Source organism: Armigeres subalbatus, chromosome 2, assembly GCF_024139115.2.
Source record: "Armigeres subalbatus isolate Guangzhou_Male chromosome 2, GZ_Asu_2, whole genome shotgun sequence".
NCBI lineage: Eukaryota > Metazoa > Arthropoda > Insecta > Diptera > Culicidae > Armigeres > Armigeres subalbatus.
The window spans coordinates 452,837,647-452,849,711 of record NC_085140.1 but is presented as its reverse complement, the minus strand read 5'-3'; the positions used below and the strand labels follow the sequence as shown (position 1 = coordinate 452,849,711).

General features: G+C 41.6%; 1 protein-coding gene across 1 annotated transcript in view; it reads right to left on the bottom strand.

Moving 5' to 3' along the window:
• Window positions 1–12,065, bottom strand: part of LOC134213770 (transient receptor potential-gamma protein) — a 395,710-nt gene that overhangs the window by 59,428 nt on the left and 324,217 nt on the right. Inside the window, exons 7-9 of the mRNA XM_062693089.1 lie at window positions 11,322–11,452; window positions 10,955–11,192; window positions 10,730–10,872 (exon numbers count right to left, since the gene is read on the bottom strand). Of these exons, the coding sequence (XP_062549073.1) occupies window positions 10,730–10,872; window positions 10,955–11,192; window positions 11,322–11,452 (512 nt within the window). The remainder of the gene's footprint in view (window positions 1–10,729; window positions 10,873–10,954; window positions 11,193–11,321; window positions 11,453–12,065) is intronic.

The window sequence follows — 12,065 nt, the reverse complement described above, 5'->3', positions numbered from 1 at the left end:
CCAAATTTGCGTCACCAAAAGTGGCGCATCAGTCAGTCAGTGTGAAAAACAAAATCCCAGACAGCAACGTTGTTCTGTAAGGTCAAAAAGGCCGGGCCGGAAATCCCAGCAGAATAAATCCGCCAGGACCAGTTGGAAGTTCGGTGAAAAAAAAAGAATACTAAATGAGAAAACTTTTTCAATACCACCCACATGGAGCAAACGACAAGAATTCTGTCGCTTCCTTCTGTCTCTGTTTGCGTTTGTGCCTTTGAGTTGACGATTATATGCCATTTTCTGCCGAGAGCGGAAATTAAGCAATCCCTGGAGGGTTGGATTCCGAGAAACAACATCTCTAAGAAGTCTTACATTTTCAAATGATAAAAACGATGCGAGATTCAGATGTCCAGCTTTTAAGGCTAATTTTATATCAATGAATGATCAAAAAACAAGTTAAACAAAACTTATTCAACGCTGAGGCACCAAATCACATCTCATGCCAAGGGGCAAATACGAATGACATATTTTTCAACATTCCAGGTGCCGTAACATTGTCACTAATGAGCAAACAAATTCCTACATTGCTCTGCTGATGTTATGGGAATGTTCCTTTGTCCAGTATTAAAAGCAGCTTTTATCACCGAAAAGGACGACGACGAAGATAGATTGTGATGCTGCACAACAATTTCGAAGGGAACTGCTTCTGGCTGTTTGTGAAATTTATTTCTCATCACTGTTCCGTCTACCAAAGCATGGAACAAACTCTATTTGATACGAAAGTGCTCGCTACGGTATTATATTTGCAAATGATTGTTTTAATCTCGAAAAGATGATTGATTAAATAGGGTGCTTTCACTTCGCGAATGAAGCTGTCTTTGGAGAAATTAACGAGGCCAAAACATTTATTTCGTTGCCAAATCAGAATCATAAATCAGATCTTAATTCGAATGCTGAGCTACATCCACATTTACAGAAAAAAAAACGCTCTAGAAAATTACCCATTGGGCAATTTCTGTTGAAAATTTGGTAGAATTAGTTTAGGATGGTAATTGCTAAATGCTAATTGATTTTGTGAAAGCACCTGGAAGATCCTCAACTCTCTCATCTGGACATCGGAAAATAACTTGGAACGCTGAGTTGCGGCGTTCAAATGGAATCTCAATGTTTAGGTCAGAGATGTTCAGAGAACCAAGGACTGGAAGGGACTGCTGCATACCCCAGTCAAAACAAAATTGTACAGGATATCTACCGGAACGCTACGAATCTTTGCAGCTACACATTTTTGTAGATGCGAGCGAAGATGCGTACGTAGCAACCGCCTTCTTCAGGATTGTAGATCAGTCCCAAGTTTGTTGCGCTCTGGTATCATCAACGACGAAAGTTGCGCCACTGAAATTACTGTCAGTTCCACGTCTTGAGCCCCAGGCTGCGTTGCTCAGAGCCAGATTAGCGAAGTCTGTAGCGGAAAACCACACACTGCAAATCAAACAACGATTCTTCTGGGGTAATTCCTCCACTGTTCTCTCATGGATACGCTCGGACCACCGGAGATATCGCCAGTTTGTGGCGTACCGCGTATCTGAGATCTTAGACACTTCAAAGGTCGACGAATGGCACTACGTTCCCTCGCATCTGAATGGGGCGGATGATGCCACGAAGTGGAAAGAACGGCTCCAGATCAGCGACAAAAATCGCTGGTTCTGTGGACCAGACTTCCTGTACGATCCTCCAAACCTGTGGCGAAAACAGGACGCGCCATCTACTCCAACTACAGAGGAACTGAGACCCATCCATGTACATCGAGAACTCCGAAGAGAACAAGTGGTGCAGTTCTGCCGCTTTTCCAAGTGGGAGCGTTGTCTGCGTGCCGTTGCCTATGTTCACCGATTCATCGATCAGCTGAAGCGGAAGCGGCGTAAAGAACAATCCGACGTTACATCCATCCTTACTCGTGAAGAGCTTCAGCGAGCAGAAGAGACGATTATCAAGCAGGCCCAGTTCGAAGCTTTTGCAGATGAGGTGATCACGATGCAGAACAACCAGTCTCTACCGGAGGACCAGCGTCAGCGACTCGAAAGTGCAAGCAAGCTGTACAAACTGTCTCCTTTCTTGGACAATCGAGGTGTAGTTAGAATGGAGGGACGGATCGACGGTTTTGCGGATGCGCCCTACGACTTCAAGTATCCTTCTGTGCTGCCGAAGAACCATTACGTTACCCAGCTCATCGTCGATTCGTACCATCGGCGGTACAAGCATTCCAACGGAGAGATAGCAGTGAATGAAATGCGGCAAAAATATCACCTGTCGGAGATAAGAGCAGCATTCAGGAAGACCAGCAAAACTTGTACGTGGTACAAGGTCTACAAAGCGAAACCTGCAGTTCCAAGAATGGCACCGCTACCGGAAGCACGAGTCACTCCTCGCATCAGGCCGTTCAGCTTCGTTGGAGTGGATTACTTCGGCCCGCTGTTGGTCGTGAAGTGAAACGATGGGTCGCCCTCTTCACCTGTCTGACAATCAGGGCGATCCATCTCGAGGTCGTCACCAGCTTGTCAACGGAGTGCTGCAAGGTGGCTTTACGGCGGTTCATAGCACGGAGGGGGGCACCCTCCCCTTGCACGGAGATCTACAGTGATCGGGGTACTCACTTCGTTGGAGTCAGCGGTGAGTTAAGGGAGCAAGTAAGAGCAATCAACCAAGATTTGGCATCAGCTTTCACCAATACCGTCATCCATTGGCGCTTCAATCCTCCAGCTGCGCCGCATGTGGAGGGGGAGGGAGGGTTTCTTGGGAACACATGGTTCGGTCGGTGAAGTGTGCATTGGCTTCGCTATCGGTCGAGCTGGTGGTCATCGAGATGGTAGATGTCGCAGCGCAAACGTGCGACAGCAACTGGTGTACTTCGACGACCGGTGGCGAAACTAGCCGTCCTAGATGTTGCTGGTAATGCTCGAGAGGACACGGCGCAATACGAGTCATGGATTGTTCAGGACGGTACCATATCGTCTGAATAATTTCCCCCCGTGCACCTACTGCCAACTGTGAGGAACGAACAAAAAACAACCGCACCGATGACTTCGTAGCCGATCATTTCAGTCCACCCAATACAGTACAAAACAGATAGCAAACGAGTCACACGTAGCACACAAAGTTGAGACCGTCAATAGAAGTTAAATTATTTGATAATTAATGTTTGGACAGGATTCACACATATAGGGACTAAAAATGTAAGCTAAACACTCAATTTATAACTTATAACTAAATCATGCAAATTATGAACTAAATTGTAAAATTTCCTATTCATGCAAAATTGAACTTACGAATTATGTTTGAACTTAATACTAATTGAAAACAATATATATTGCAGCTAAAAGCAACTCCACAACCCAAAAACGAGTTCGCTCTTTGGATTGTCCGAAACACCTGTCGCAACACTTGCCTTAATCCAAGCAAGCGCCTAGTTTTAATGAAGGGATCACATCCACCATTGCCTTGATCCGGGTGAGTGCCAAATTTTAAAGAAAGAATCACATCCACCATCGCCTTATACCGAGCAAACGCCTTATTTTGAACAAATAGCATCCACAATTGTCGTAATTCGAGCAAGCGCCTACTTTTAAAGAAGGAATCACATCCACCATTGCCTTAATCCAGGCAAGCGTCTACAATTAAAGAAGGGATCACATTCACCATTGCCTTAATCAGGGCATGAGCCTACTTTTAAATAAGTGACCACACAGTGGTGGCACTGTGTTAATCCGGGCGAGCTCCTTCTTTTAAAGAAGGGGTCCTTTCCATCATCGCCTTATGTCGGGCAAACGTCTTTTTTTGAAGAAAAGATCCTATCCACCATTGCCATAATCCGAGCAAGTGCCTACTTTTAAAACAGATATTGTATCCACCATTTTCTTAATCCGGCAAGCGGTTATTTTTAAAGAAGGGATAACATCCACCCTTGCCTAAATCCGGGCAAGCGCGTACTTGTAAAGAAGGGTTCATATCCACTACACCAGAATATTTTTTTTACACGGGGGATGCGTTCTGGGTAAAAAAAAGTTTTAAGTTCAAAATCTGAAAATCCGTGTAAAAAAGTTTTACGATTTCTCGATCATCAAAATGGAGGAGCTTTGCAAAAATTTACTAATTATGGATCGACTGTACGTTTTAAATTACATTTATTGAACGGATACTCAGTCTTTCAATTATTACAACGTTTACAAGTTTATAATTTTATTATTTACCCGACGTTTCGACAAGGGGATTGTGTCTTTTCAAGGGGAAAATATTTTTGTTGTTTGTCGTCGTATGTTTAGTCTAACTTGCACCGTCTGTTTGTCTAATTGTCCGTACATGACTTCGGAAGCACTGTTATCAATTTTCTTTTTCCTAGCTAATGAGCTATCAATATCAAACATGAGTGGATTTAGATTTGTTATTATTCTGGGATTTGGAAGTTGCATTTTTCTCACAATTCATACGTTAAACCTAATTTCGGAAGTTCGCTGTATAGCGCATCACCTAATGAAAACAGCGCACTACTTCCAAAGTTAGGTCTAACGTATGGATTGTGAGAAAAATCCAACTTCGTTAGCGGCTATAATTTGGTTTTCCACTGAATTGATAATATCAGCCGCGTGTCATCGGCTATGAAAAGGGCAATTGCTGTTGCGGATGAGTTGTCACTTTCCCGCTACTGTTCTCAGGGACTTCGGGACTCTCAGGAGCGGTCAACAGAAAATCGGTGAGGATGATCCTTTTCTCTACTTTCGTAGTTTAGAACTCGATTACCTTTCTACTTTCGCTTTTCAATTAAAAAAAACAATTGATTTTTTTCATGTAGGGTATCTGTTCCATTATTAATAACATGTTCCTATATCAATAACATTCGCAAAACAGAAAATTCAGGCTCAATTTGTGTCGTGTTTTGTTGTTATCCGGCGTGCTTACTGCTGAAAAAAAATCACAAAAATGAGAAATAAAACAATTTTCGCACCGATTCTTTGTTTTCGAATGGTATTGATTTGGGTACATGATATGAATTCAAGGAGCAGTTCCCCTATTTATTTGTTTTGAAGCAAAAATTGGATGATTCGTCAAAACCTGGGACTCACAACAAGTGTCGACGCATACTTTTAATATGTATTTATATAACATGCACATTTAAACCTCAAGTGGAAACCATAATGATGATAAGATTAAATGGCGAGGGGTGCGCCACTTCCACGATGAGCCGTAGATGAAGCTTTCTTGGAACAAAGATTTTCGCGATTAGAATGATTTTCTTTGCGATGAAATCTTTCACCTGCAATTAGCGCGATTAATCGCGATGAAAACGATGCGTTGACAGAAGGGAACTGCTCGAAAATTCTGACTGTCAAAAAAGAATGACATTTCTTGCTGATATTCGATCAGTATATTTTCACAACAATTTCGCTTTTTCAATAACGATTTTACTCGAGTTGACGGAGTTCCGGGGCCTTCCGGTGTGTTCTCTGCTGCTTGTCTGCAGTTCCACGTTTCGTTAGTCTTTTGTTTGCCTATCTACGGAAAATGCGAGCTTCTGTCAGTGTTCATGTTCCGGTGCGTTCTTCTTTGCTCGCCGCAGTGTTCCATTGGATATTAGGTAGACTCTACAGAAGACCTAAGATTATAAAAGTGTTTGTGCTCCGGATTTTAATCGGAGTGATCTCCACACTGATCACCCGCTGCGGCGTTCCAGTTGGGCATCTATGATATATCTGTGCAGAACCTTATACCAACACAAGCTGTTGAAGAAATTCTACCTAACACGACATCCGTCAAGGTAATGATTGTTGATTATGTTTCTCAAATGGATGATAATAAACAGTAATATAATAAACCGGCAGACTATTTTTTAAAGAATATGGAAAGGTAAACTCCAGTACCATACCATCCCATTTGAAAGAATTCTAGAGAAGACTGGCTTCGATAAACCCAGCCTTGGAAGACCTCCGAGGACCGAAAGACAGATCGAGGCTGATGTTTGTGAGCTGTTGGAACTCACAAACCTCTCTGTGGGGGACCTACTGCTACGAAAATATTTCAAAATAATAAACGAAGAGAAAGCGCTACTGTTGAAGATAGTTCTTTTGGGAAGTTTACCTAAAATAAGTCCAAGATTTTAAATAGGAAAAGGTCAATTTGTAGTTCTGTGAAAAATTCGAATGATTTACAGTGGAAATTTCGAGAAATTACCGAGGAACTTCTTGAAAATCATTTGGAGAATTGCCCGCGTAAATTGAAAAAAAAAGTCCGAGCTCACTGAGCATACTGTTTATTCCATACCATCACAAAAACTACATTGTTAATTGAATAGATCGTTTCGCTAATCGCCCGTGTTTGGACATATGATTCACTCGAATGAGATTCACCGAAACATCTTTTGACATCTAACGATTGTGGCCAGTCCATACCACCGACGATTACGAAAGCGCTTCCGAAGCCGATTTTTTTTATCACCATGCTGCTAGGGCATTTACTGGCAATAGCGAGAAGCCGAAGCCCAAGGACGTTAATACGTCGGTGTCCTTGCGGGGTTAAAAATTTCAATGAATTATTGGCAGTGGCTGATTTTCTACTCGCCGCAGCCACATCCAGGCGCTTTAGTATATGCACAAAATAGCCAGCAAGAGTTAACCGCCAGAAATTTGTATGGCGAAAGACATCTAACGCTGGTATTCTCAAAATTAGGAACTTTTAATGAAAAACTATTTGGTACCGGTTAAGAGGGATGGTGTCCGCTACTACGCCTACCAAATATTTTTTCGATTAAAGTGCTTAATTTTGAGAAATCGAACCTTAGATGCCTTTCGCCATACTGATTTCATAAAGTTAACTCCTAGTGTGCCGCTGTAAGCACGCTCAAAGCAGTCGATTCATTGTCACCGATGCCACTGAATTTACCTACTCGAAATAAACAAAACAAGTTTGGTTGGTTACTCTGGTAACAATGGATCGCAACTTACGATTCGAGCAATAAACAGTTGCGATAAAGCGCGATGGGGCGCGATTATGCGATTCACTTAGCGATTAGTTGCGATAATAAAAGCGATGGCTTTTCGACCAGAATTTTATAAGATCTCACAGCGATTAAGTGTGCAATCGCAAAGTGGCGTCCCCCTCGTTAAAAGGATTAAAATATAACACGGTGTCTCTAAGGGAACTATAATTTTTAAAGAATCAATGTCTCTGAGACACCCATCACGCGGAGGAATATGGTCTCCTCTTTTATGTCGTGTGCAAACTAAAATGCTCTATGGGGGATCAAGATTTTTTAATTTTTTTTCGGTGTTTTTAGTGCGATTTCCATATAAATCTAATTCACCACCACAAATGTATGGAAAAATGACCACCGATAGAACATTTCAAAATTATGCTTACGTGAAAGAGGAAAGTCTGTGCTATCGTGTGGTGGGTGTTTCGGAGATGCTGATTTTTTTTAAGGTGAGCCTCTTTGGACAAAGACACCGTGATAAAATCATGTTTCACTTATTTTCATTTATTTTTTTGTATTTAAATATTCATTGAACAGTTCGTCATTAAAAGTGACGGCGTACTTATGAGAAGTGTGAAGTAATTAATTGTTTTATTATATAAAGGTTATACGGATCGCATCACTTACCAAGGTGAATCCAGATCCATATAACTATTTACCCCGTCCCACGTACAAAAATCCTTCCTGTGGCATCTGTGGAGATGCAGAGGTGATCTCGGTCTCTAGTAGCAACGGATGTCACCCCAACATTCCTTCCTTTCCCAGATGACCGTAAGGACGTGGCCGGCGCCGTTATTGATTCTTTAATGTCTTGAATTCTCAATCTGTGCATATTGAGGTTGGAATGCTAATCCCAAGCCCCAACTTTTGATTCCCTGTGTAATTTTGATCAATCACGGAGTAGCAACTACGAATTGTACGGTCATCAAGCTCAAATATGTGAATAATAAATGTATGACCAAGCATTGAAAAAAATCAGGTCATGAATAAAAATCGGCTAAATTTATGCCAACGCGACGCTCTACTGCGGCCTAATCGATTAAGCTTTCTAGATCGTTGAAATTTGGCCTTTGTTGGTTCAAAATTTAAAGATCTTCATCGCTCACCAATGGAAGACAACTGAGCGAGGCATATCACTTGGTAACCTAACAATGAGTGTTGTTACCACACGCTGTTAGAAAAATCTTTTTAGACATTAGAAAAAATAAATTCGCTTTGAGTATAGAACTCTAATACCCTGAACGGGAGGCTATGATACTTCCTCTCCTCCATCCGAGCAACTTGAAAGCAAAGTGAATAAAGCAAAACACCTGATGTGTTTTGATGTTTTAGTTTTATTGTAGTAGAGCAAGCGTGAAACGAATGCTCAAGTCGTAGCTTCCATGGATATTGGATACTTTACCATGTTTGGCTTGGCGAACTCTGTTAGGGGAAGAAGCCCCAAAACGCCCCCCGAGGCAAAACGCCTTTTGTGGTTTCCCTCATATTTACCGTCATTAAGATGTCCGTAACAAAACTAGATCTAAAATTATGTAGGTTAGGCAAAAAAAGTTTCAAAATAGTGTATGGGAAGGTCGGAAAAACTGAAAATTTACACATTTTGAAGAAACATCTAACATTTTGGCGAGGCAAAACGCCCTAGTGGCATTAATCTACAATGTACTCGCGTCTCCACGCACTATCCATACCAGATGCTGATTCGCCGACGCGCGGTGCTTTGTTCCCAAGGAGCTACCAGCTAAAATGTGTTTAGCCTCATGAGTTTGCCGGCAACAGAATATCACCACTTTTTTTAAATGTGAATATTATTAATATGATTGAGATTTTTTGACAATTTTTGAATGGCATCAACTAGCTCTTTTGTTTAACTGATGCAAAGTGTAAAATACCCATGAATAGCGTTACAAATAAGACAATGAAGCAGTGTTTGCTTAGCTTGGGCATATTGACCCCCCTTCCCCTACTCGTTGTTTACGCAATAACGATAGCTAATAATCGATGTTTCGTATCCATCTGAGCAAAGCTGTTCACGTTCACACACTGGCGTAGCATCTATGATTGAATTAGATCAATGCAATGCTCGTCCGCTTCACTCAAGCTTTTAATGCTTGGTTATGACTAAAGGAGTGTACAAAGATAATATTTCTGCATTAATTTCTGTACGAATTATGTGTATTTTATTAAACGTATTTAATTAAGCCACAAGATTGATCGATAACATCAATTGTCATATCCTGGTCATAGCATAAACAAAGACTGAAAATAATTAAGGATGAACTTTTCGGAATCCGATTTTGTTCCACCTCGGGTTTTCAAGGGCACTACTATCAACACTGAAGCAACGAGTAGCTTCATCTTTTTAGTCTACGCTTGCTGCGACGCAGCAAATATTGGCTGTGAATGTGCTAATACAACACAATACAATACGCAGCAAAGCCAAAACAGGAAGATGACTGTAGTTCGTTGCTTGTTTATTGAGATTGGTGCCTCTGAAAACGTGAGGCATAATTTATTTGGATCCTGGACAGTTTCACCAAACATTAATAAAGTTTGAGTCCCGTATAAAATCATTTTATTTATTTATTTAAATATTTTTTTTACGTGATGTCTGATTATTCATCACAGTATGAAATCAATAATATTCGCAACTAAGGAAACAGAAATTAGTAAATATATCGACTTTTGGTACAGTGTACCAAACAATTGAAGATATAATATTGGAGAACACAGTTTCTTCTTTCACGGAAACACTGAAGTAAAACAGGCAAAATGGGCTTCCATATGCATCCTTCACAGCCGCTAACTGCAAGTCAGTCCCATCTGTATATTTCATCAGTATACAGATGGGACTTGGGGCCCTCCTTGGGGCCCTCTTTAGCCGTGCGGTAAGATGCGCGGCTACAAAGCAAGACCATGCTGAGGGTGCCTGGGTTCGATTCCCGGTGCCGGTCTAGGCAATTTTCGGATTGGAAATTGTCTCGACTTCCCTGGGCATAAAAGTATCATCGTGTTAGCCTCATGAAATACAAATGCAAAATGGTAACCTGGCTTAGAAACCTTGCAGTTAATAACTGTGGAAGTGCTTAATGAACACTAAGCTGCGAGGCGGCTCTGTCCCAGTGTGGGATGTAATGCCAATAAGAAGAAGAAGAAGAAGAACAGATGGGACTGACCTGCGGTTAGCGGCTGTTTAGGTAAGCTTAATAATTCTTATCTTAATGCATGTAATCAAACGAAACAACACTGCTTCGTTTTTTCTTCGATAATGGATTGTCCAAATATTTTTTACACAATTGATTTTTATCTCATTTCACAATTCATTGATTTCTCGGTTAGCCTGAACTTTTACAGCTTTTTAGGTAAATACCACCTGCATTTTCTTTGTTTTTTTTTGTGATTTTTTTTCTTGGGGTTAACTCATATTTTAATGCCGTTAAAGGTCTCAATCGACTAAAACCCAACCGTGGTAAAAAAGAGCTGTGTGTTAAAACGATGCATACATTCGTAATACATTATTAATAACTTGAGTAATTAGAGAAAGTTACGTGACTTGAATGCAAATCAGACACCTACGCAACTTGATTTACATCAATCAAATGAAAAAAGGACGCGATTTACTTCTGGGAAGTGATTTCAATTGAAGTATGTTCATAAACACATTTAAATGATACTAGATTTTTGATTTTCCGTCCCAACGCAATGTGAATCCCGCGCTTCACTTCACAAATTGCTTACCTCACATCGTGGGGCATCGGCAGTGTGGCTCCGCGGTCCAGTAAGATTTTGATGATTTCGTAGTTGTCTCGGTGGGCCGCCAAAATCAGAGGTGTAATATCCGGCGTAAAGGTTGCCGTATCCGGTGGAAGCGCTTCCCAGCTCTGGAACGAGAATTCACATAAAAACAAGAAAATTAAACTGTAATTAATCTCGGTTATGGGTCGTTTCCACATGACCACTTACATGTGGATCTCCGTTTTTGTGGCAGCTATCCTCGTGGTCCAGTAGCACCTCGACCGCTTCGACAAACTCTTCGGAGATGGCGTGCAGCAGGGCGTCCTTGGTGTCCATCTTGTGATTGATGAGCAGCTCCACCATCTCGAGATTCTCGTTGTCGATTGCCATCAGCAGGGCTGACCTGCCCAGCGGGTCGACACAGTTGATGTTGATGTGTCCCTCCGCTTCGGCCTTCTCCAGTATCCTATACGTGGGCGACACCGCAAGATGCAACCAAGTATAAAAGCCGTGTAAAAGTCATGCAACGACCGGGAAGGACATCACGTCCTCCAGCACGGCGGTGCCGAAAACAAATAAAAACCAAAAACCATACCTTCGGGTGCTGGCCACATCGCCCCGTTCAACCGCCAGCAGATATTTCTTCTCATCCAGGGATAGGGCCGCTATCTCCTGGTGCGGTCGGACTACATTTTCTTCCTCCATCATGCCGTGGATGCTGTGTCTCTGCAGAAGAAGAGATAAATTCGTGTTTAAGGAAGGGAAAACTCATTTTAACCACTTCGACACGAGCATGGATGGGTTGGCGACACCCAAAGTCAGTGAAGACGATGGAATTGACACGATTTGAGTACGGCTCGAGTTGGGTGGTGGAAATGTTTGACCATCATTGGGATTGTCATGAAGCTTCTGCTTCGGGTTGTGATATCTGGTCGATGCTGTTGATGATGACGATGATGATGGATTTTATGTCTGACATTGTTTTATGAATCCCATCGTGGTGTAATTTGCAGACGCTGGCGACTTCAATTAGTTTTACATATTTTCCATTGAGGAATTTATGGTAATTTGTAAATTTTTGGAATGTCTTTAAGCATTAGTAGCTTTAGAAAACACAAGCAACGTGCAATTTTTTTGAAAGCAACTGAAAGTTTGGAAACCTGGATTTGGGTTAAAGGTTTCCGGCATATTTCACTGGAAATGTTCAGCTAGTTGGTGATGCATCAAAACCATCGTTTATTTACGTCATGTGCCACATGGATGATTTCTTAGACTGTGCGGTTTTCAACCTACACGTGATATGAACTCTGCATGAGTCTAGAAATTTTTTCCTACACTA